The sequence below is a fragment of the Grampus griseus genome (genome assembly GCF_964374135.1).
Source record: "Grampus griseus genome assembly, chromosome: 11".
Lineage (NCBI taxonomy): Eukaryota > Metazoa > Chordata > Mammalia > Artiodactyla > Delphinidae > Grampus > Grampus griseus.
The window spans coordinates 92,778,165-92,803,185 of record NC_139005.1 but is presented as its reverse complement, the minus strand read 5'-3'; the positions used below and the strand labels follow the sequence as shown (position 1 = coordinate 92,803,185).

The following is a 25,021-nucleotide window of genomic DNA, read 5'->3' as shown; positions in this document are numbered from 1 at the left end:
TTGGAACTCAGCTCCCTTGGCTTCTGGGACGAGGCTAACATTGTTACAACATGTTTTGGTTTTCCTTTCATAATCTTCTAAATGACAATAGACATTCCTGATCACTGAGAAAAACCAGGTACCAAAAATCAAGGCCAAGGAGGAAAACGAACTCCACCCATTTTGCCACCGGCACTTGTCTCCCCCTCCACCCCACTCCTTGTTTGTTCCGTTGCCCTGAGACCCTCACATGTACACCCTGGGGACATTGCCGGTGCCCACACATGCCTCCGGTCACACACTGGCTGTCGGCTTTCCCACTCATCCGAACCCCCTCTCCTGACACTACTAGGTCCTGAGGGGCAAGGAGTATCCTCCAGAGGGAGTCTTCCTGAAGTTAAGACTCAGGTGGGAACGACTCTATTACCCACCCCTCATCCTTCACGCCCCTTGGAGGAGGGGAGATTCGGGGTGAGGTCCTACCTCGGTTTCCCCTCCTGGCTCCATTCCCCGAGCAGGGCTCCCGTGGGTAGCCCTGTGCCTCAGTTTTCCCACACCGGGGTCTCCATCCCCCTTTCTTGTCTGGGCTACAGACCCTCGCCGCTTCCTCTTGTCCCCTCTCCTCCAGCAGAGGCGGTGACGATGGGCACTAGAGGCCCCCGGCGGGGCCCTGGCCCCCCAGACGGCGGCTGGGGCTGGGCCGTGCTGGGTGCCTGCTTCGTGGTCACCGGTTTCGCCTATGGCTTCCCCAAGGCCGTGAGCGTCTTCTTCCGGGCGCTTATGCGCGACTTCGGCGCGGGCTACAGCGACACGGCCTGGGTATCCTCCATCATGCTCGCCATGCTCTACGGGACAGGTCAGCGCCCCCTCGCGGATCCCTCCCCCCTCCCCCAGGCCCAGGATTGAGAATCGGGATCAGGGACCAGGAGACACCCGACCCCTTGAGCATCTTCCCCCAGGCCCCTCGGGGTGGGCATGGAAACCCCTTCCTTCCTGTGGAAACATTAGCACCGGAGAGGGGAACAGAGGGCAGGAGGGTGGCAGCGGCCAGAGGTGGAGCCCGCACCCAGGTGGCTGACCTGTCAAGCTTGGCCACCTGGAAGGGCCCCTCCATTTCTGTCAAAAGACCCACACCCGCCTGTGTTACAGGTGGGAAAACTAAGATCTAATTAAGATTCCCAGTCCCAAAGCTCTAACCACCTGTGGAGTGGGGGAGATGCTGGAGATATCCTGGCCAGGCAGCGTGGAGGGGTGGAGGAGAGGGATGGGGGAAGCCTGGGGAGGAAGGCGGCTCAAGCTGTGATTCCAGCTGTGAAGCTAATAAAGCGAATGGGGTCCGCCCCTTCTGCTTTATGTTCCGTGTTCTCAGGAGGGCTGGGGACCAGTATAGAGGCTCCTCCCCTGCATCCCCCCATATGGCTCTCTTTGGTCTGTCCCAGCCAAGCTAGTGACCTTGGCCACAACACTGCCCTCTATGAACCGGGGGTGACCTCATTCCTTCAAGCCGTCTTTCAAGGCTGGGAGGTACAAAGCCTGGAGTGTCTGCCACAGAGGGGTCCAGCCTGATTGGTGATCCTGCCCTGCCCACAGGCCCGGTGTCCAGCATCCTCGTGACCCGCTTTGGCTGTCGCCCGGTGATGCTGGTGGGTGGACTGTTGGCCTCGGCCGGCATGGTCCTAGCATCCTTTGCCACGCGCCTCCTGGAGCTATACCTGACAGCTGGGGTGCTCACAGGTGAGGGCGCCCACTGCTCTCCTCCTCGTGGGGGTCGGGGTGCAGGTGGGGGTCAGCAGCCCTTGCTGCAAGACCTCCTGTCCTCAGTTTCCCCACGAGGGGCGGTCCTCATCCTTCGGCCCCGTTCCCACCCCCCACCCCGGGGTCTGCACACCCTGTCGGGACCTCGCCCCTCCCTCCCGCCGGGGCCTGGGGTGGGGGCACCTTCGGGGAGCCCGCCACAGCACCGCCTCGCCCACAGGCCTGGGCCTGGCCCTCAACTTCCAGCCGTCGCTCATCATGCTGGGGTTGTATTTCGAGCGGCGGCGGCCTCTGGCCAACGGGCTGGCGGCGGCCGGCAGCCCCGTGTTCCTGTCGGCGCTGTCGCCGCTCGGCCAGCAGCTGCTCGAGCACTTCGGCTGGCGCGGCGGCTTCCTGCTGCTCGGCGGCCTCCTGCTGCATTGCTGCGCGTGCGGCGCCGTCATGCGGCCGCCACCCGGGCCGCGGCCGCGCAGGAACAGCGCGGGCGACGCTCCCGGGGAGGCGGAGGCGGACAGTGCGGGACTGCGCTTGCGCGAGGCGCCCTCTGGTGGCCGGACCCGCCGGCGCCTGCTGGACGTGACGGTGTGCACCGACCGCGCCTTCGCGGTGTACGCCGTCACCAAGTTCCTGATGGCGCTCGGGCTCTTCGTGCCCGCCATCCTGTTGGTGAACTACGCCAAGGACGCGGGCGTGCCTGACTCTGAGGCTGCCTTCCTGCTCTCCATCGTGGGCTTCGTAGACATCGTGGCGCGGCCGGCGTGCGGCGCCCTGGCCGGCCTGGCGCGCCTGCGGCCGCATGTCGCCTACCTCTTCAGCCTGGCCCTGATGGCCAACGGGCTCACGGACCTGAGCAGCGCGCGCGCGCGCACCTACGGCGCCCTTGTCTCCTTCTGCGTCGCCTTCGGCCTCTCCTACGGCATGGTGGGCGCCCTGCAGTTCGAGGTGCTCATGGCGGCTGTGGGTGCGGCCCGATTCCCCAGTGCGCTGGGCCTAGTGCTACTCCTCGAGGCTGTGGCTGTGCTCATCGGACCGCCCTCTGCCGGTGCGCGCCACAGGAGGAGAGGGTGACGCGGCCTAGTGCCCCTAAGCCCAAGGGAAGCCCCTCCCTATCCCAGATGGAACGTCCAGGGATGAGAGAGGGGAAGGGACCCATGGTGGGTGGGGAGGGGGGAGAGACAGCCCGGTGGGGTAGACTCCCCTTACCATGGCCAGTTAGCCTCCCTCCCCTCCAGGCGGTGCCAACAGAGGCCCAGTACAGGTTGCAGTCCCAGAATCAGAGCGGGGCCCTGCCCAGTGCTCAGTGCCCATACCTTTGAAACACTGTATCTGAGTGCTTTAGTGTCCCCAGCCTCTAAGGGTGACTGGAGTAGGGAGAGTCCCTGGGGAACCAGGAGCAGAGTGGGAGGGCTCATTACGCTCACAGAGAGGCGGGCACGGGAGGCTTCCACCGTGCACACCGCCTGCTGGGTGCTCTGCACATCATAGGAAATCCTCATGACGAGGTGGTAGGGGAAGGCTTCCTGCAGGGGCTGGCATAAAGGCAGTCTCACAGGGCAGGGCAGGACCCCCCAGGAGAGGGCACAGGGAGTGTTTGGGGGACACTGTTCCTATACAAGTAAGGCAGGAGCTAGGATCAGAAAGGTGGGGGTGGGGGACATTAGGGTCTTGCTGGGTTGTCAAGTTATCCCTGAAACAGCAGGAAGCTTGCCTGTGAGCAGGAGAGAGCTGAGGTCAGGCTGTAGGATGGAGCAAAGATGGGGGCCGCCTTTGCTAGGGCCCAGGCTGCACCCGAGATGAGGTGAGCTGCCCATTCTTCCAGGGCTGGGCTAGCTGAGTGCCGTCAAGCTTTGTCACCTCACCTGACCTTGAATTTCCACTTCAGTGCAGTGGGAATTGCACTGAACCTGAACCTCTGTGTGAGCAGCCCCCAAACCCAACCACCAAAAGCTATAAAACCAGACAGAGGCTCAGGGACCCATCTTCCATTTTCTTGGGTGACCCTGGGGTGGATCTAATAGGCAGAGAAGGCACGTGGGGTGAGAAGAAGGTGAGGGACACCACAGGGCTGTGTGTGGAAGGGGCGGGACTGGCTGGCTGGGCAGGGGTCAGGAAGGCAAGTTTGGGGTACTGCTCAGAGGGGCTCAGGCGGGCAGCTGGCTTGGAGGACTCCAGGGAACCTCCCCAAGGCCTCAGAGATACAGACTGAGAGGTCACAGCCTGGTGTGGACAGCCACAAGGATGCCTCCGAGAGAGGGGGGAGCCCACTGAGGAACCACACTTTAGGGGAAATATTTGCAATTAAAAGATTTTGCCGAGTATGAAAGTAACATGTACCTGTGATAGAAAACTTGGAAAATACACAGAAGGAAACAAGAGTTCTACAAGCCCTGTCCCCAGCCCCCATGCTAATGATAGTTCAGTCCTGGGTACACGGGGCCTCCTGGGAGGGGGGGAGGCCTGGGGGTTGCGGGGAGAGCTGAGCCAGGCTCCTGAAGACCAAGGAGGTTGAGTGGAAAGGACAAGAGTTGGGGGCCCCCAGGAGAGCAGGGCTAAGCCCAGTGCTGTCCCCACTCCCAGGTCAAATACCCCCAGCTGGGCAAGTCCCAGGGTACACGTGGGGCTGGAATCCCGAGGACAGGAGGTCCCTTGTAAACTGTGAAGTGCTGCCTCACCAAAGGCCCCATATCACTTAAGAAATTCAGGTCCAGGGAGGTGAAGTGACAGTTTTAAGATCTCAAATGGCAGAATCCTCATGGATTTTTGCATCTATAAAATGGGAACAAAGACTGGTCTCCGTGTGTGTGTGTGTGTGTGTGTGTGTGTGTGTGTGTGTGTGTGTGTGTGTGTGTGTGTGTGTGTGTGTGTGTGTGTGTGTGTGTGTGTGTGTGTGTGTGTGTGTGTGTGTGTGTGTGTGTGTGTGTTACCCGTGAGCTCCACCAAGAGCACTGCCCTTATCTGACGGTGTGGGTGTGAAGGGTGGGCTCCCCCGCAGGCCCTCACCTCCCCATCCGCCCTCCCCGCAGGCCGCCTGGTGGACGCGCTGAAGAACTACGAGATCATCTTCTACCTGGCAGGCTCTGAGGTGGCCCTGGCCGGGGTTTTCATGGCTGTCGCCACCAAGTGTTGCCTGCGCCGCTCTCAGGACGCCACGCCCAGCCCAGGCACCAAGGGCGGGGCCAGCGACACGGAGGATGCTGAGGCCGAAGTGGACTCTGAGCCCCTGCCTACCAGCGCCGAGGAGCCCGGTGGCCTCGAAGCCCTGGCGGTGCCGAGCCCAGGGACTGGGCCCTCGGAACCCGAGATGGAGGCAGAGCCGGGGCTAGACTCCGAGTCTGTGTAGCGCGGGGGCACTAGGTGGGGTGGCCAGGGACTTCAGGAATGGGGCTTCCCCTCTCAGAGCCCCGGCTGTCCCCACAGGGCCTGGCACATGGGAGGCTGCTCCGGTGGTCACCGCCAGGGTCCATGCAGGGAGCTGCCCCCCTCATCTGCCCACTGGCCCTGGCACGGCAGGGTGTGGGCCTGTGTCGATCTTAAGTCCATAAAGCTGAGCTGAAAGAGCTTCTGTTCCTGCGCCTCTGGCTGCTACCTGGGGGATGGGCTAGCAGGGAGTCTGAGAGGCTCCCCCTGGGGCCCTCCGACCCCCCACCCCGTGGGTGTTGGGGAGGAAGTGGCAGAGGTGGAGGACGGCAGGGGAAAGTGTCCCAGCTCCAGCCCCGCTGCTCGGAGCTGTACACTGAAGCCCTCGCTGGCAGCACCTGCCGCTGGAGCAGCCCAGAGCAGAGAAAGAGCGCAGGTCCGAGTGGCGGGCTGGGGCTGGATCCTGGCCCTGAGCCCCGGGCTCCTCTCGCACACTGGAGGTGGAGAGCACCTGACTCTATGACTCCATCCTGTGGACAGCAGGGGGGTGGCGGAGGGGAGACCGGCACCTGCCCTGCCCCCTCACCTTCCTAAGAGGGACCCTCCTCCAGCCCGGCTCTGGGTCTCCTCTCTCTAGGGGATAAACTCGGGTGTCCTGGGACCTTTGCTCTGGACACGTGTCCCTACGGACGCCACTGCGGACCCTGGCATCTGCTCCCCCGCCCACCAGTGGAGTCCCAGGGGTAGCTCCTCAATGGCACTTTGAGTCAAGTGCAGGGAGCTCCAGGTCTCACCCTGGCTGGAAGGTTTAGGGATCTGTTAAGTATTCATTCTCTTCCCACAAACTAGACACCACTTTCCTTGCCTCCCTCCCTCCAAATCACCAGCTTGGTGACCCGGGCCCAGTGGAGGAAGCAGCCTTCCCACCGCAGACCCTGACTCCATCCATCCGTACTCCTCAGGGGAGCCCATTCCACTGGTGACCCCCTCCCCACTAGTCTCATTTTCCATCCATGCCCCAGGAAGGTGTGGGGAGCCCCTGCAGATGCCCGGCCAACTTACGCCGTGTCTGTGCTTTCCCTGAGCCGTTACAACAGTGACTACATCTTATTTTAACAAATCCTCACAGCCTGACTGTGCCAGGCACCGTGCTAAGCCTGTCACAAATGTTAACTCATCTAATCCTCAGTAAGGACCCAAGGTAGGTACCCTCATTAGCCACACTCAGATAGGGAAACTGAGGCACAGGAAGTGAGGAGGTAGCTCAGGGTCACAGAAGCTATGACTGGAACCTAGGCTGTCGGTTCCAGTCTGTGCCCTTGGCCTCCACACTGGCTGCCCCTTCAGGGAGGTGGTATAGTCTGACAGTTCTAGGGGATCTACGTGGTGACAGCCCATCCCTCTCTCCACACTCCCAATCCTGCCTGAGGATCCCATTCAGGTCTCTGCCCGGGACCCCCCGCCCCGGCCATTGTGGACCCTGCCCACCTCTCACACCCTCTTGCACCCCTCCCATTCTCAGGACGAGCACATATTTCATTGTCCAAACAGGGACACTTTGAGAGTGAAAAGGGCCACTATTAATAATTACACTAGGACCACAGGTGTGCACTGGGACTGTCCAGGTGAAGCTGGACACCTGGGATACTAGCGTGGTACCACCCACTGGGCTTCTCCCCTTGGCCCTGGCAGAACAGGCGACCTGGAATGGCCGGGGCCCCCTTAACACTCTCCCCAGTTTGGGGCCTTGGGTCCTCCTGACCCAGTATCTGCCCTGCCCTTCCCCAGATAAAGGTTGAGTTCATGGCCAGAAGCACTGAAGGATCAAAGACGAGGGAGGACGTAAGAGGCTCCACAGAGCAGAAAGCCTGGGAGGCAGGGGGAAAAGTGCAGTCTTCTGAATTTCATGGATCCGAGTCCAGATCCCATTCTGTCCCTGTACACCATGTGGCCCTGGGCAAGCCTCTTCTGAGCCTCAGTTTCCCATCTGTAACTGGGGACAGTAGTGCTAATCCACAGAATTGCTGTGAGGAGTCAGTGCTATAAAGGGAATGTCAGTAAACCTTGTTGCCCTGCCTTGGTGATCAGGGGGCAGAAGAGGGGGACATCGAGGGGAGAGAGGGTCTGAGGCCACTGCAAAGAGCCCGGCTCCATCTGGGTTTGTGTTTATTCAGTACAGGCCCAGCGCCCAGCCCCTCCCCAGGGAAGTGGCTGAGCGAGGGAATAAAACTAATCAAGGCCGCCGAGGTGAGTGTGGACTGGGGCGGGGCCAGCCTAGGGCAAGGTGAGGGTGCGCGTGAAACCCTGGTCCCAAGCTCAGCGGTCCACTCGCGCCCCCTCCTGGCAGGTCTCCGGGGGGCCAGTGGAGGTGCCCACAAGGAACGGCTCCTGGACTCCCCGCCACCTCCAGCCCCTCTTCCTTTCTGCCCTCTTTCTCCTTCCTATGGCAGGTCCAGAGACCAAGCTCTCCAGCTGGCCGGGGAGGTGGGGAGGGAAGGTGGAGGGGCCAGCGTCCAGGTCCCAGGCCACGGCCCGGTGCCTTTCCTGGGCGGGTGCTGGGGTTCGCTGTGCTGGGACAGAGGAGCAGGGAGGCAGGCGCCCCAAGCCAGCAGGCCTTTATGCGCCACCCTGTTGTGCGGCAGTCCTGCCCCCACTCCCATGCTGCCGTCCTCCCACTCGCCCTACCCCCCAGATCCGCACCCCAAGGGGGCACTCAGGAGTCACACCAGCTTCCGCCCTTGTCCAGGGGCCCGGCAGCCCCTCGCGCATCCCTGGACGGCTCCCCGGCTGCTGTGTCCTCCTCGTCTTCCTCCCCCTCATCCTCGCCGTCAGTGAACTCATCCTGGCTGAAGCCGTAGGCCAGCGTGGTGTGGGCCAGGTCCACCTCGATGGGGAAGACGTCGGCGTCACGCAGCACTGAGTAGCAGTCGTTGTAGTACTTGGACATGGTGGACACAAAGCGTTGCAGCTGGAACACGATGTCCTGGACTGGGGCAGGAGGGCGGGCAGACGGGCGCCAGTGGGCCAGGGCTGCCTGCGCATGGAGAAGACCCTCCCTGCCCTCCTGGGCATCCCATCATGCACCTCACTGACCCCTCGTGCCCCGGGAGGGGGCAAGGCCAGGGCTGCCCAGCCCTGCACAGAACCCAGGCCGCCTCCCAGCTCCCAGTCAGGCAGTGGAGGAGGCCTGCCAGGGTGGGGGGATGGTGGACTACACCCCAAGGAGCCCACGGGGCACGGCCAGTCCCACCCAGGCCAGGCTCCGGGAAGCCCCCATCTTGGGTCTGACTCAGAGCTCTGCCATGCGCTGGCCCTGGGAGCTCAGGTAAGTACTGTACCTCTCTGGGCCACAGTTTTCCCAGCTGTGAAATGGGGAGAGGATGGTGTAGGGGTTGCCCGAGGCAGGGCGTGGCCCGTGGGCCGGGCGCCTGCCCACAGCCCACACCCCTTACCATGTTTCTGGTCCAGCAGCTCCATCTTCTCCAGCACGTCCTTGCGCATCTGGGAGAAGCGAGCGCGGGCCTCCTGGCGGCAGCGCAGGATCAGGCGGTACTCGTAGTTGCCTGTGCTCACGCGGTACAGGGGCTCCCCTAGAGCCTGGGGCAGGGGAAGCACGTCAGGGACCCTGGGCGGGGTGGGGAGCCTGCTCTGGAGCAGAGCGGGGTGGGGGCAGGGAGGCTGCAGAGCCGACCCACGGGTTCACACCCCTGCACGGCACGGCACTCTTCAAAGCTACCATGGCTCCCCATTGCTGAGGCGCCAGGACTGCTAGAAGCGCTTAGTGATAGCTTTGTTGAAAAAAACAACCTAAAACCCAAACCCTTGCCATATTAAATAAATGAATATTTAGTCCTAGATGGACCCTGATACCAAAAATATTTAAAACGGGCTTCCCTGAAGGCGCAGTGGTTAAGAATCCGCCGGCCAATGCAAGGGACACGGGTATGAGCCCTGGTCCAGGAGGATCCCACATGCCGCGGAGCAACTAAGCCCGTGAGCCACAACTACTGAGCCTGCGCTCTAGAGTCCACGAGCCACAACTACTGAGCCCACACGCCACAACTACTGAAGCCCATGTGCCTAGAGCCTGTGCTCTGCAACAAGAGAAGCCACTGTCATGAGAAGCAATGAAGAGTAGGCCCGCTCGCTGCAACTAGAGAAAGCCCACGCGTAACAACAAAGACCCAACACGGCCAAAAATTAATACATAAAAAAAAAAATTAAAAATTTTAAAAAATCTATTAAAAAAAAATTAAAAAGAAGTAAAACACCACCTCTCAGGAGTGAGGAAAGTCAGTTTTTCCCTGCAAGAGCCCCACAAAGTCTGAGGGGCAGCTGGTCTGGGAGCAGGCACTGGGAGTGTCCCACAGCAAGCTGGCCAGCACTCCGAGGCCCGGAGGGGCCAGGGGTGGGGGGATCACCCCAAACCTCCAGAAACAAGAGCCTGGCCAACCCCCAGGCCTCTCCTGGGTTGGCCTGGCCCACCTGGTGTCCCTGGCAGACCCAGCCCGTTCCTGGGGCTCTGTGAGGTAGGCAGGGGACGATTGTGCACCCCGAGCCTTTCCAATAGCACAGCCACGCCCCCTCCCCCCGTGGCACTCACAATGCAGCTGTATTCCTCGTCGTCCATCTCCTTCACCTTCAAGCAGTATGACTGTGGGACAGGTGAGGCCAGGTTGTCAGAGGGGCTGCACCACCTGGGTGCCCACCCTGATGTCCCCAGTTCCTCCCATGCCATGCTGTACCCCTCGGCCACCCAGAGGAGCCGGTGTGCCAGGCCTCATGGGCCCTGTGCACCCTCAGCTGGGATGGGCCGAGACGTGTCAGGCAGAGGCTGGCCCCTCAGTCAGACTGGCCTTTGCCTGGGAGGCTCAGGACAGGGCACTCATCTAGGAGGGTGGAAAGGGCCTGAGAGACAGCCCAGCATTTACCACACTCAAGTCCCAAGAGGTGCTCTGGGAAAAAAGGCTCCACGGTCCGAAGAGCTTGGGAAGGCCCCTGAAGACCCGTGGTGCGCATGCGTCTACCAAAGGCTCTGACAAGTCCTCAAGCACAGGACCTTGGCCTCTTTGATGGAGGATTTTCCCTCACCTCCTTTCACCACAGAATTATTATTTGAACATAAAACTCATTAACATCCCTTGGTACCCACTTTATAACCACTGACCTAGTCTAATCCATTGTTAAAAGTGACCAAAAGGATTCCCATGGGGTCAGAGTGCTCCAGAGTGAGGGCTCTACCCACCCCAGGCTCCCAGGGGCTCCTCCGAACAGCTGAAGCAGGGCCTAGGCTGCTGCCTGATTCCCCAGCACCCCCTAGGCCCCTGGTCCCACCTCCTCAATCAGATGTGACCGAGGCTCTGGCCCTGCCCTGCTGGCCACCGTGTAGCTGACCGAGGAGGGGCAAATCTCCAGGTGGGCTCTGACCCCAGCAGGCCAGGCCCACACCCCCGCAGAGGCTGGAGACCACTTACCAGGTACTCAAACTTCACGTCCAGGTACTTCTTGATGGTGAGGCGAGTGTCTGGGATGGCTTTGTTGAGGTACGTGTTCAGGTCCGTCAGCATCTGGAAGGGGAGGATGGGGCGGACGCTTAAGCCCCCTTGGGCAGAGGGCTCAGGCTGGCCAGGGTGGCAAGGAATGGCACTGATGTGTCAATGCTTCTAGTGGCCTCAGGTGTCACAGCCAGAGGCTCCTGGACAGCCTTGTACGTTTCAAGGACGAGAAGACAGACCAGGTCACGGGCAAGCTGTAACTCCGGAGGAGCCAAGGCCAGAAAAGAGCCTGGAGGTCGATGCTGAGGCCGCGGAGGAGGAGTGCCTCACGCATGGTCAGCTGTGTAGGACACCAAGCCAGAGCCGGCCCCCCGGTGCTCCGAGTCCAGAACGGGACCCCTGCCGCTCGCCACACCGCCCCTCCCCCATCACGTGCTGACACACACGCTCCACGGGACCCACCGGCTTGACGGTCTTCAGCAGCCGGATGCCGAGCTTCTCAATGCTGCGGTGGGCGTCGGCGAACTTCACGAAAGCCTCGCTCGCAGCTGGCTGGGGCTCCCGCACCCCAATCACGGAGAACACGTCCCCAAAGGCTGCGGGACAAGTTTGTCCTGAAGGCTGCCCCTACTTGACCCCTTAACGGAGAAGCCAGGGATTTGTTGGGGAGAAGCAAGGCGGGGGGTGTGGCAGGCTGGAGGCCAAGGTCTGCCCGAGGTCCACGTCCCAAGGGAGATGGTCTACACCTCAAGAAAGGTGAATCTATACCCCCAAGGGAGTCGGACCTACACCCCCAAGGAGCGCAGACTCCGGCGTAGACACCCGAGTCTACACGTTGAGGAAGCTGGGCCTACCTCCAAGGGAGCCGGCCCTCACTCCCCACAGCGACCAGACCGTGCAGAAGGCTGGGTCAAGGTTGAAGCAGGGGAAGTTGTCTGGGGGCAGACTACTAGTCTGGGAATCTGGGCCTTAGGTCAACTCCGCCCCTAAGGAGCTGCACGACCACTTTTTCTATCTGGGCTTTGTTTTCCCAACTGCAAAACGGGGTTAACTGTAGCTGCCCTGCCCAACTAATAACAAACTTGTAGGAAACGAGATCACGAATAAGGAAGGGCCTCGTACATTGTAAGCGGCAGTACAGATAGATGGGACAGGGCCCGGAGGAGTAACTGTGCCCCACACAAGACAAGCTGGTCTAGGGGACTTCCCTAGTGGTCCAGTGGCTGGGACTCTGCGCTTCCACTGCAGGGGGCCCAGGTTCAATCCCTGGCCGGGGAACTAAGATCCCATAAGCCGTGTGGTGCGGCCAAAAAAAAAAAGACTAGCTGGTCTACATGCTCCCCGCTGGCCCCATTATTGCTACACCCCAGCATCTAGACAGTGCCCAGCCCAAACCTGGCCCGAGGTCAGATGCTGCGGTGTCTGCCTGAGCATGGGCACGAGAAAGGCCCCAGGGAGGAGCTTGGCCGCACCCTCACTGTATGGGTGTAGGGGAGGTGCTGAGCCCAGAGGGTAACAAGGGTTTTTCCAGGGTCACGCAGCAGGTTTGGGGCATCCTTACCCCGGTGCGTCTGCGACAGCTCATAGAAGGCCCGTAGGAGGTTCTTGGTGTGTTCTGTCATCCCTGTGGGAGAGACCCAACCGAGGGGGCTGGGGGCACATGGTGGGGACCACACTGGCCGAGGACACGGCCTCCAAACGCCCACCCCACCCCACCCCGAGGCCCTCACTGTTCCTGGGTTTCAGACTCTTCTCGCTAGGTTTACATGTGCCATTATTTGATTTTTATGGGCATGTATTACTTTTACAATCAGAAAAAGTATGTCTTGGGCTTCCCTGGTGGCACAGTGGTTAAGAATCCGCCTGCCAATGCAGGGGACATGGGTTCGATCCCTGGTCTGGGAAGATCCCACATGCCGCGGAGCAACTGAGCCTGTGCGCCACAACTACTGAGCCTGTGCTCTAGAGCCCACGAGCCACAACTACTGAGCCCGCGTGCTACAACTACTGAAGCCCGCAAGCCTAGAGCCTGTGCTCCACAACAAGAGAAGCCACGGTGACAAGCCCACGCACCGCAACAAAGAGTAGCCCCCGCTCGCTGCAACTAGAGAAAGCCTGCGAGCAGCAACGAAGACCCAACACAGCCAAAAATAAATTTATTTTAAAAAAAAAAGAAGTATGTCTTAAGACTTTTTTCCTTAAGAATATTTAACGGCCATGGTCCCAGAATTGCACAGGCTCGCACTCTGCCCCCACTGCCATCATCCTTAGAGCAGGGCTCCAGAGCTCCACCCCAGGGCAGAGCCAGTGCCAGGCACTTTCCAGACTGGGATACCCCACCCACCATGGGGCTGCCAGCCAGAGGGTGCGCCTGCCCACCTTTATACAGCTCGGCGGTCCGCTCCAGCTCCTCAAGCCTCTTGACAAGCCCATCTGTGGGGATCAGAGAGCCACAGGGTCAGGGGAGAGACCCACAGGTCACCTGAGCCAGGCTTGGGAGGGGCAAGGTCGCCCCCAGAGGAGCAGCACAGGACGTGGTCCCAGGGAGGGGGACTTGGCACCTCAGGGTCAGCTGGGCTCACTGGTGCTTTGCAGAGAGCCTGGCACACCCAGACAAGTGGAGGTAGGCAGGGCAGCCCTCAGGATGCTCCTGAGATAAGCGCCACCTCAGCAGGCTGGGACACAGCAAAGGGGCAGAAAGGTGAAGAGGATGCGGGTACTTCCGGAAATCAGGAGTGAAAACCAGTTGGGCCGTTCCCAAGGCCAAGCCCGCGGGTGGCTCCCCATGGCCGGCAGAAGGCAGGCCCATGGCTGGCAGTCAAGGCCCTGGGACTTCTAACAACTCCCTGCTGATGGCCGAGGAGCAAGGCAGTCAGGGACAAGCAGCAGAGACGGGACGCCTCGACAATAACTCTAAGGTGGGCTCCAAGGCAGCCCCCCGCCACCGGCTCAGAGGCGAGAGCAACCGGGGAGGGGAGAGAAACTCAGCGAGGGCTTCGAGGAGGACCTTGCACGGGAGCGGCCCTGGTGATCATCTTCGCTGGCTTCACAGGTAGTTTACTGAGCACCCGCTGTGCGCCGGACCCCGTCAGGCCCAGGAATGACCGCGGTGAATGAAATCTGAGTTGTGCCCTCAAGGCTTATAGTCCAGCAGCGACAGTGGCCAGGCCACGACGGGCAGGGGCAGTAAGGGCTGTAAGCTGAGGGGCAGGGGCAGTTGCCTCACCTCAAGGGCTCAAAACGAGAGCACGTGGATTGCCAGGGAGGGGGCCGCATTCCAGATCGGGGTGGGTGGGACTCCCACCAGCAGCGAGTGGCACCCTCCTCCACTCCAACAGGGCTGAGGTCCACCCCCAACTCCCCACCGGGGGCACCGGCAGCAAATGCAGGGCAGGGCCCATGTCGGTGGCTTCCTTGCCCGGCACCTCCTAGACGGGGCCTGGCCTTACTGAGTGCCCTCCCCGCAGCTCAGTCCTTCCACATGAGCCTTGGAGGCAGAGACTACTTTGCTCATCTTATAGAGAAAATCGAGGGACAGAGAGGTAAAGCAACTTGCCTAAAGGCACACAGCGAGGGCTGTGCAGGCTGGGGTGCCCTCTGCCCCCCAGGCTCCTGTGCTGACCTGGGCCAGGGTTTTCAGAGTGGCAGGAGAGAAGGGGAGTAGCAGAAGCCGGGCCTGGGCCTTTCTCTGGGCAGAGAAGGCGGCTGTGTGTTGGGCTGTCAGGGAGGAAGGCCCGGGCTCTGGGGGCTGGAAGGGAGCGCCTCGGAGGTCTTCAGGAGGCTTCGGCCACTGGGCTGGCCTCCAGGCCCTGGCTCCCCAGAGCCTTGGCCCCTGGCCAGCCTGGCAGGGAAGGAGCCACGTAAGCGCCATGCTGTTGTTTTTAGCTGGGTCATGGGACATCATGACAGCTTCAATTTTAGAAACCCTATTTAAGGCTCGGGAAATTGCAAGGTCTGGGGGGAAAAACACAACAACCAGTTCTAATTTCATCCCAACGCATGGTAACTACAGTAACAGGGATTTATAGACACCAAGAAGCTGGAAATAGCAGCCGCCACTTTTGTACCCCATTTGGAACAAGCTCAGACCCCCCTCCCCTGCATCCCCGCCAATAAAGCCCAGTGTGCCCAGCTGAGCCTACAATGTACGCAGGTATTTATATCTGTCCCCGCACGTACACAGCAGAGCTGCTGCTATTTATAAACTCAGGCTGGTGACAGCAGGAGCAGGACCGAGTGCTTCGCTGGCCCCCTGGGGAGAGAGCGCGCGTGCGTGCGTGCGTGCGTGCGTGCGTGTGTGTGTGTGTGTGCGCGCGCGCGCGCGCATGTGCGTGTACGCGGTTTTCCCCCAGCCCTAGGCGGGCAGCCACCTCCAGCCCTGGGATGCGGGCAGCAGCGCCACCTCCTGGAGAGAGGCGGGGCAGAGCGGGCAGTGTGGGAGCAGCGCAGTGCATGCTGGGGTGACAAGAGGGCACAGGGTGGAACTGGGCTGGCGTCGGGCGGTGGGGGGAGGCCTTGGCTGCGTGAGAGCAGCTGGGGGCAGTGGCGAAGGCACCAGCTTGGGGAGCTGGAGGGAGGCACCTCCCCACCATGAATTTGTCTCATCTGTGACCTGGGCCTGTGAACCCTTGCTGGGGAATGGAAGACACTGGCTGTAAGATGCCTACGCTGACTACTGTGAATGCTCTGGGAGCGGGAGAGGCCTCCAAGGATGCAGCCGGTGGGCAGCCATGGTGCCCCCGCCCCTGAGGCCTGGGCCTGAGTCCCCCGGGACCGAGGGTCAGGGGGTGGAAGGAGGGGACTCACCATTGCACAGGATGGCCCGGCTCAGGCCCAGGGCATCTGCGGTCCCCGAGCTCATGTTCTCGACCAGCCGATGCTTCACCTTCTTCAACACTGGGACCAGGTGAGAAAGGCACTCAGTGAGGTAGAGTCTGGGCCCCCAGGCCATCCCCGCCCCATCGCGACTCACTGGGAGCGACACTAGGGGCAGAAGGGGCTGAACCGGGGTTTGGTGTGTGCGTGACTGTGAAGTAGGGAGGGTCCCAGTGACGGGTTCTGGGCCCCCGCCCTGTTCACTCTCTACCTGAGGGAGGCGCTGGGAGCCTGGAAGGGTAAATATGTAAAGCGCTTAACCAAGGGCCTGGCACTCAAAGTGGCTACTGGCTACCACTGAGAGCCCAGAGCTGCCCAGGCTTGATACCAGCTGACAGGCCGACCGCAGAGAACCTCTCCTCCGCCTCTCCTCCACTTCCGGGAGCAGAGGCACCATCAGTGACAACCGGCCTCAGGCCCCAGACTCGGTTGCTGCACATGTGGTCACATACTCGGTCCCTGGAAGGGGACTAGGATGATATGTGGTCACATACTCGGTCCCTGGAAGGGGACTAGGATGATATGTGGTCACATACTCGGTCCTTGGAAGGGGACTAGGATGGGACCAGAGGGTTTTAGAGGAAGAACCTCCAGGACAGACTTGATCTGCCCTTAGCCTCTTTCCTTAAAAACCAGGAGGAGGCTGTGGCCCAAGGGTGTAGGAAAAGGGTGCTGGACCCCAGAGCCAGGAGATCTGGGTGTGCCTTCACCCAGGGACACAGCGTCTCTCTGGATCTCGGGCCTTGATCTGGAATGAAGTGTCTGGCCCAGAGGACCCTGAAGCTTCTGTCCAGCTCTTGAGCCTTGAAGCTTCCACAGAACCAAGGCCCAGAACCCCTAGCAGGAGGCGACATGTCCCAGGGCATGCTATGGGCAGAAGGGCTGGCTTCTGCCCCAAAGCTGAGGTCCAGTTCAGACCCTGAGCCTTTCTGGGAGCAGGTGCGTAGAAAGGGCCAGGGCTGAGGAGGGGTATGCAAGTGGGCATGAGATACCAGGCCAGGGCTGGGCTGCCCTCCCTTTCAGAAGGGTGAGGGACTGGGCCTGGTGAGCTGGAGGGCTGCCGTACAAAGGACAACCCTAGGGCGGCAAGGTCCTCGAGGAGGTGGCTGGGGGAAGGGGGTAAACACAGGGCAGGGAGAAACCAGGGACAGGCTCCTGGGACCAGCTGCAGGGGGAGCACCCCTGGGTCCTCCCAGGCCCTTTGCATCGGCTTGGTCAGAAGAGTCAGAGACCACATCCATGTGAGTGCTGACGCATGGTCGTCAGAAGGCAGAACAGGGGCTTATGGGGCCACTGGACGCCACTGCCCCAGCTCAGCTTACCAATGTCCAGGGACATGCCCTGCTTGGGGTCCGCCTGCAGCTTGTTGTAGTGGATAGTCACCTCCCCCTGGAAAAGCAGGACGAGCAGAGTGGTGACGGAGTCCCCCAGACCCCAAGCCCCTTCCCGGGAGAGGCCTGTTTTCACTGGAGTTTGTGGTCATGAAAAAGTCCTGAGCCCTGGAAAAAGGTCCCTCCTTCTCTCACCACCCGCCAGGCCCTGGAGAATCAGCACGGACAGGGGCAGACAAGGTCCCTGTTGACACTGAGCTCGCAGCCTGGCGATCTCTGATGTCCTGTGCCCCTGCCACCCCCATGCCACGGCCACACTCCAAAGCTCTGCGACATCATTCTTCCTGACACGCAGAGGATCTTCTCCCGTGCTCTAAACCATCCCCATCCTCCCTCCATTCGCTCCACAAACCGTCCCAGCACATTCTCTGTGCCTGGTGCTGGGATGGAGGAAGCAGGTGCAGGGGCAGCCCCAGCCCCCAAGGGCCTGAGGCCAGCAAGGGAGGCCGAAGCAATTCAGGGAAATTACATGAATTGCAGTCTAGTGACTGGAAGAGAGGTGGCGCTCCTCCTGAGAAGCCGCCCCTGACCACGTCACTCGTCACTCTCTTTCGTTCTCGAAATCCTAAGACCTCTGAACTTGGGACAGAATCCATTCAAATGCAAAATGCACAGGATTTCAAGATTGCCTCCTAAGTGACCCCGTGCAGTGAATCAGGCGTAGATGCAAAAGGCTCTCGGGCTGCAGCACAGTGTGTGGAGAGCAGCTGTGGGGAAAGGAAGGAGCGCTGCGGCAGCAGTCAGACCTGGGCTCTGGTCCAGCTGTGCGACCACGAGCAAATCCTTCCCCCCACTCTGGGCACCAGTAAAGTAGGGGCTGTATCTCTGCGTGGCGCCCAGACGTGGGAGCTGCGGAGTCCCTGCGCAATGGCAAGGCTGTGCTCACACACCGAAAGCTGTTCTCGTGGGCAACGTGAGGGGCTGGCGCGACACAGGCCTGGGAGGACGAGGAGGGTTCTGCTGAGTAGGGATGAGGGAGGGGATCCAGAGGGGGCACATGCACCCCACTTCTGTACCAGAATGAAACACGGTACAGAGGACACGGAGGACGGATGGGAGGTGAGGAGAGGTTTGGATGGATAGGGTGAGGGAGCTCAAACTCTCGGCCAAGCTCAACACACAGCTGGGACGCTTGACTCTCAGACTTTTAAGTCATCCTGTGGCTTTGCACCTCCTTCACTGTTTTGGTTTCCCAAGAGCTACTAGCAGCAAAAATCTCTAGGAAATGACAAAAGGGCTGCATGCTTCCAGGACTGGCCAGAATGCTCCCTGCCATTCAGGGAGAGAGGGGCCCTGTGGGGAGAGGCCTTAGCCTGGAGCAGCGGGGGCAGGGAGGGGGAAGCCGGGAACAGGCAGAGTGCAGTGTGGTCTGCAGAACAGGAGACCATCCGCTGGACCAGGAGCTGCCCCAGGGCCCAGGGGACTGAAAGTTCCTACAGGGACGGGGGTTGTAGGGAGGGGCCCCTCTTTCCCTCTTACAACTTCCTGGGCCCAGCATGGCCCAGTGGACATTTACTGGATGTCTACTGACCCAGGTAGCTTCACCTCAGACTTCCAGCTTCGGCTCCAGCCCTGACTGGGGACACACTGGCCCGCCCTGAGGAGTGATTCCGTCTGACAGCTCCCCTGGGAGCTCGAGGACGGGGACCTTTCAGTCCTGGTGCCCACTCTCTCACCAAGGCCCAGCACAAGTCCTGGATCATGAATAGTATCTACTGAATGAACACGGAGCCGGGATGTGACCCAGACCCTGCTGCACTGAGGAGGGAGCTGTGAAAGGGCCGGTCCCCCCTTCCAGGCCCTCGGGCAGGCTGGAGGGCCCGCAGCAGCCCTTACCTTCACCTCCTGAATCATCTTGGCCACCTCCACCTTAGTTTTTCCTTTGATTGACCTGCCATTGACCCCGGTGATCTCATCGCCAGCTGCCACGGTGCCGTCCAGCGCGGCTGGGGTGTTGTCAAACACCTGTGGGTGCATAAGGGGGGGCGGGTGGGGGAGAAAAGGAAAGCTGGGAAGAAACCTGGTGGGGGACAGTCATTCCCTCCACTCCAACCGGCACCCGGCTCTGTCCTGGTCTCTGCCCTCTATCCCTTAAGTGGTGCTGGAGAAGGGCAAGGGGAGACAGCACCCTAACAGCCAGAAACGAGTGACCCACATTCTTGGGGGAGGGGAAGGGGGAACTGGAGGTAAATGCGACTGATGAGACTCTCCTCTTCTGGTATCAAATACACAAAACCTTACACGACCACAGGAGTGTTTGCTCCTCCCAAGCCATTTCTTGAGATTTTTTTCCAACAACACTGCACTGAGCTGACTCAGAGCCTCAACACACCACTTATCAGTTCCTGCACTTCATCTCTGTCTCCAAGGAGCAAGGGCCCCGCCACACGTGTGAGCCCCTTCTCCCAAGATGACCCCTAACACAGGGTCTGCACTCACTGGCTGAGTGCAGCTGAATGTGTCTGTTAAAGGACAGATGTATGGGGGACGCTCAGGGCGAGGGGCGAGCAGGCTACACAAGTGTATGCAGAGACGGACCCAAGAATACAAAAGTCACATCAGGCAAAAACCACCAGGAGAGACGCCAAAATTATTAGCTGTCTCCCCTATAACTTATCTTTAGTTTCCAAGTTTTCTATGCAAAGCACGTAGAAAGAATATTTCATGATGTTTCATATACGTTAATATTATAAGAAAAAAATGAAATAATTAAGACAAATGTTTCTTTCTGCTACCTTCCAGAATCACAATAAAAACATCACAATTATTTGAAAAAGAATGGTAAAAGAGATCACAACAATAAAAGATATACAGCCATTTCCGGAAGATGCAACAGCGGGGATCCAAGGGCCTGCACAGGGGGTTGATGAAAGAGAGCTAGCCTTTGCTGGAAAGTGCCGGCAGGCCAGGAAACAGACCTCTGGAAACATCTGTAGGTGGGTGGAAGGCAAGGCAGAAAGTAGGGGGACAGACTCAACTCCAGGCTCCCTCCCCACTGACACAACCCTCCACGACCCCTTCTCTAGGGAACACGGAGGACACGGAACGCCACCATCTCAGCGCCGGCCACTGGCCTCCCTGCCCACATCCTGCTGGAGCTTCAGCAGCAGACGTTTCCCAGACCGTTGCGGGTTTTGGCAGACGATCTGCAGTGAAGCCTCTGGGCCCCCCGAAGCAGCCGCAGGGATTAAGGTGGGCAGGGGCGGGGGGGGGCGGGCAGGGACCAGCATTTCTAGAGTCTTCAGGCGGTGCCATCTGGTACAGCAGGAGAGCACGCGGATGCTTTGCAGCCTGTCAGATCTGCTTTCTAACTTGGTCTCTACCACTCAGCCGGCTAGGGACCTGGGCCAGGAGCCTGAGTCTGCTCACCTATAAAACCACACGAGGGCTTCCCTCATGGCGCAGTGGTTAAGAATCCCCCTGCCAATGCAGGGCACACAGGTTCGAGCCCTGGTCCGGGAAGATCCCACATGCTGCAGAGCAACTAAGCCCGTGTACCACAACTACTGAGCCCACGTGCCACAACTGCTGAAGCTGGCGCGCCTAAAGCCCGTGCTCTGCAACAAGAGAAGTCACCACAATGAGAGGCCCGTGCACCGCCACGAAGAGTAGCCCCCGCTCGCCACAACTAGAGAAAGCCCGTGTGCAGCAGCGAAGACCAAACAGAGCCAAAAATAAATAAGTAAATAAATAAATTTATTTTTTAAAAAATAATAATAATAAACTATACGGGAGGATGTGCAGAGGTCATATGCAAACACTATGCCACTTAAAAAGAAAGACAAAAAAACGGCATGTTACTATGCTCCGAGCTCTCTGAGGGCAGGGTCTCCGTTTTCTTGCTTTCTTATCTCTAGTGGCTACGAAAGAGCCTGGCCAGGCCCTCAGAAAATATTTCCCGAACATAATATGTTGTACTGATACTGATTTAACCAAAATTGACACGATAACTATGTTGGGAAGATAGATAGATAGGTTTTGGAAGAAAGCTACATTTTTAGCTCCTAGACTGAGAGAAGCTGACAGATGTTTATAAGCAAGAGACCAAAAACTAACAGGCTAAGCATCTTACTGAGAAAAACGGGGCCTCATACCTGAATCAACAGCTAAAAGGGTGGGGAGCGGCGTTGCTTCCGGGATTGGGGTGGGGGAAGGGCGGTGAGAAGGCAGCGAGCAGAGAGGATTGCTTATTTGACACTAGCCTTTTAGTACTCTTGACTTGTTCAAAGCAAGTCAGATAGCCTTTGATTAAAAATAAAATTGACTTTTGAAAAAAATCAATTCTATTATTTTATAATCACAGTTCATATTAAGAACAAACCTGGACCCCCACAGGTGGTGAGGGGGAGGTGGCAGGGGAGGCTGAGCAGGGAGATGGCAAGGAGGCCAGGCCTGGGGGAGGCCTCCCTAACACCTCCTGGGCCAGAGGAAGCCAAAGCGCTCGTAAAGGCCACACCCTAAGCAGGCAAGACCAGATCCAGGGAATCTCCATCTTCTAGGCCTTAGGAGTGACTCTTTTCAAGATCCTCAGAGAAACTGCAGTTTCCCATCTGCCACCAATGGCTACCTAGCTGAGAAGGTTAAAACATAGCTGGAATCCAGGTCAAGTTTATGTCTGAGGGGGGCAAGCTTCCTTCCAAGGCTACAGAAAGATCACTGACTCTGACCAGCCACATAATAAACGAGGCCTGTCCCCATTCCTGCGTCCCAGCTGACAGAATATCACCAGGGCAGCCCTTCTTATAAGGACCACAGAATTGTTCAGTATCGCTGGCAGATCACCTGGGAAAGTGAACTGTCATAAAAATAATCGCAGCTGCTATCGAGGGAGTGCTGCTTAAGGGCCGGACATTGTGTGATGTCATTTTGTTTAATCTTCACAACAACCCAGATGCCCAGATCTACATATTTTATATCCCCATTTTCCAGGTGAGGAAACTGAGGCCCAGAGAGCTTAAGTAACTAGTTAATAAGCAGGGAAGCTTGCACTTGGACTCAGGCCATTATTATTTCATAGTCTTAGTCTTTCCATTATGCTGCACTTGTGTTAGTACCAAAGGCTGATGATTTTATTGATTCACTGATGACATTTTTATTGAAGGTCCGCTATTTGCCAGGCATTGTACAAGGTGCTGACTGCAGTGAAAAAGCAAACTGGGATCCTGACCTCATAGTGCAAAGAGTCTGGAAAAGAAGTTAGATACAGAACTAATGAGCAAATCCATGAGTACAGATGGTGATAAGTGCTGAGAAGGAAAAGAACAGACTGAAATGATAGAGGAAAACAAGGGCGGACCTACTGACAGTGGGTGTTCGGGGAAGCCCCTCTGAAGAGAATGAGGAGTCAGCTGTGCAGAGGGGAGAAATGAACCTTTGTCACGCCCAAGTAGGGAGGTGGCTCGCCCCCTCCAGCACCTCCCTTCCACCTCCAAAGCACTCAATACCTGGACAATATACAGGCAGGGACAGTACTGGGCTCCTCCTCCAATGCTGATCCCAATCAGGTTCTGAGCATCCTTCTGCAAGGTCACCTTCCCAGGTACGGTAGGGATTCCGCTGGAGAGAGAAGCACGTGCAGCTGAGTCCCCTGGAGAAAGGATGACTGGAGGGGACGGGGACAGACAGACCTTCTAAAACTCCCAAGAGCCTCCAAGTGCTGCACAGCCTTTTCTCTTTCTCACTTGGCCAAAAAGACAGCACTTTGTGCTGGAACGTCACAGAGCTCTTGGAGCCATGCTGATGGGGGATCAATCCCAATGCAGCCATTTATCAGCTGTGGGACTTGGGTAAGTAAGTCACCCTCTCTGCATCTCAGTTTCCTCATCCATAAAGTGGTATGGATTAAAAATGGCCACTTTACCAAAGTTCTTGGAAGAAAGTACATGGAAGGCACTTAAATACCACCCCAGCCCAGAGCAGGCACTCCGTAAAAATAGGTCCCCCTTCCCTTTCCTTCATTCTCTCTCTAAGATTTGAGTCAGACTCTATCCTTGTCACCTTCTCAGGCACATATGGAACATAACAGCCACCTCCTCCAGGAAGCCTTCTCCTGTTAAGCGATCCATCACCCATCTGTCAATTGCTGTACTCAATTACCTCTCAGTTTTCACTATACATTAGCACTGATTTATGTTTTGTGGTAAATATTCTCATTTATTCTCTTATTCACTTGATAAACATTTGCTAACAACCTATTGATGCTGAGCACCGTACTAAGTGCTGAGGACACAGAAAGGCATTGGACCCAGTCCCTGCTCTGCGGGAGTATATATTCTATTAAGGAAACTAACTTAATTTTTGAAAATCTGCCCCACTGATCATCTATGCTGGGGAGGAAAGTATGTTTATGATATTCCTGTTCATCCTTCAAAATGTGGCTCAACTGTCACCTCCTCTATGAAGCCTTCCCTGAACACCCCAGAAAAGGCACTGCTTGGCCTGCTCGGTTCTCCTCGTGTAGCCAGGTCACTCTCCATTAGCACCCTTATGGCCCTGAACTGTATTTATCCATCAATGTGTCCACAGCCCCCTACAGATGGTGAGCTCCTGGAAGGGCAGGATTCATTTCTGCTACAGTACGAGACCTAATCTTCTGCTGAGAAGCAAGGTCTGTGGAACTGGTAAGTCCAGGCACCTGAGAGACCTGGGGCTCCTGCACTAGTGGGACTTGGGGTAACAACATACTCACAGTTTATCCTCCTCGATGTCATAATCCAAGTCTGCAAACATGGTTCCGAGAGTTTCAGTGTGCTGGCTAACTGCCCAGCTCGGCAGGGGAATGGGGAACTGGATCCGGGAAAGAAAAGAGCTTAGAGCTTAGGGAACCAGTGCCTAAATGCCAACCCCAACCCCGGCGATCTGGGAGAGTCGGGCCCTCCCACTCCCCTCCGGACGATGGGGGTAGTCCCCGGGGTGGGGGGTGGGTAGGTGATTCTTACTAGGTACAGGGGGGAACTCCAGGCCAGGGCGGAGCCTCAGATTCCAGAGCCCGCCCCACGGGTCTCCAGGCCCTTGGGAGCTCGCCTCTGTCGCTCACCGGAAGCGTCAGTACCACAGCCGGGTCCGGGCCAGGCTGGCACCTGAACCCACCTGCCGTTCCACCTGTCGGCGGCCGCGACTGTCGCGTCACTTCCGGGGGGACGCGGAAGTCCCGTCTTCCCGCACTGGATATTTGCCTGGGTCCCTACAGGCAACCCTTCCCTCCCTGCCTCCCGGGGTTCCCAGAACGAGGAAGGAGAACAAGTATTGACGGAAGGTCCCCTTTAGCATGAAAAAGCGGAAAGAGAGGAAACGTCCGGACGGGCCGACGGCGCTCAACCCCGCCCCTTGCCCTGTGGCCGCCGCCATCTTGGTAAGGTCAGGGTTCTTCCCAGCTTCCTCAGCGGGACGCCGGGGGACCAAGCCGCCTGGTTGGTTGCCGTAGCAACGGAAGCATCCGTAGGCGGGGAGACCTCCAGAGAAGTTCAGTGGACTACAAACCCCGACACTTTCCCTTTCACATTTTCAGCACCCCGTCCTAGGGTGCCGTCACTCCTCTACTAGAATGACAGTGTCCGAGCTGGAAGGATACTTCGAGATGCCAGCCTAAGAGGAGTTTTGCAGGCCAGGAAACTAAGCGCCAGAGAGGGGAAGAGAGTCCAGAGCCACTCACAGTTAATATAAGATCCAGATCTCGACCCTGAGACTCCTGCCACCTAGTTCAGTGCCCGTCTTAACACCTGCACACCTGTGGTCAGCGGCTCTGCTATTGACAGATTGGATTCCCTTCCCTTTCCTTTACGAGCCTCCTTTCTCCCAATGCAAACTAAGAGCACTGAGGCAGATGCTTTCTGTGATATTTAGTGAAAGACTCCTCACACCCCCGCTTAGTCTTGAGCAGCTCCCCTGGGGTCCCCTTGAGAGTAACAGCCCCTGTGTACTTGAGGCTCAGGGAAAGCCATCAGTGCTTCCCAGCCGAAGGGTCCAAACCTCATCTCCCCAACAACCTCTGCTGCCACTGGTATTGTGTAAAGTAAGTTTCCCGGAGCGGGTTGGTACTCCCAGGGACCCAGCGCTGGCATCTGCCTCATCCAGGCAGCATAGGCCCAGGCCTGTCCAGCTTCCTCCCAGGGGCAGCAGAGGAAGGAGAAATGCAGAAGGACGATTATCCACATATCCCATGGCCTGATG

The 25,021-nt window shown here is 58.5% G+C and overlaps 2 protein-coding genes across 4 annotated transcripts; one reads left to right on the top strand and one right to left on the bottom strand.

Annotated features, from left to right (window-relative positions):
* Positions 1-621: 621 nt before the first annotated feature.
* On the top strand, positions 622-5,074 carry SLC16A8 (solute carrier family 16 member 8; the record flags this gene model as incomplete). The annotated part of the gene is made up of 4 exons (XM_082666964.1): positions 622-835; positions 1,570-1,713; positions 1,955-2,776; positions 4,758-5,074. 4 exons carry the CDS (start codon positions 622-624, stop codon positions 5,072-5,074), a joined length of 1,497 nt encoding a protein of 498 aa, XP_082523090.1.
* A 2,165-nt stretch (positions 5,075-7,239) lies between these two features.
* On the bottom strand, positions 7,240-24,070 carry PICK1 (protein interacting with PRKCA 1). Of its 3 annotated transcripts, none has more exons than XM_082666856.1 (13): positions 23,942-24,070; positions 23,541-23,638; positions 22,297-22,408; positions 18,689-18,817; positions 16,784-16,850; positions 15,393-15,482; positions 12,966-13,019; positions 12,148-12,210; positions 11,049-11,182; positions 10,566-10,658; positions 9,695-9,745; positions 8,544-8,688; positions 7,240-8,079 (listed from the first exon to the last, which is right to left on the bottom strand). In XM_082666856.1, exons 2-13 carry the CDS (start codon positions 23,579-23,581, stop codon positions 7,805-7,807), a joined length of 1,254 nt encoding a protein of 417 aa, XP_082522982.1. In that variant the 5' UTR covers positions 23,582-23,638; positions 23,942-24,070; the 3' UTR covers positions 7,240-7,804. The 3 variants fall into 3 exon arrangements, with proteins under 3 accessions (XP_082522982.1, XP_082522981.1, XP_082522980.1); XM_082666855.1 differs by having other exon boundaries at positions 23,889-23,983; XM_082666854.1 differs by having other exon boundaries at positions 23,791-23,982.
* Between the last annotated feature and the right edge of the window lie 951 nt (positions 24,071-25,021).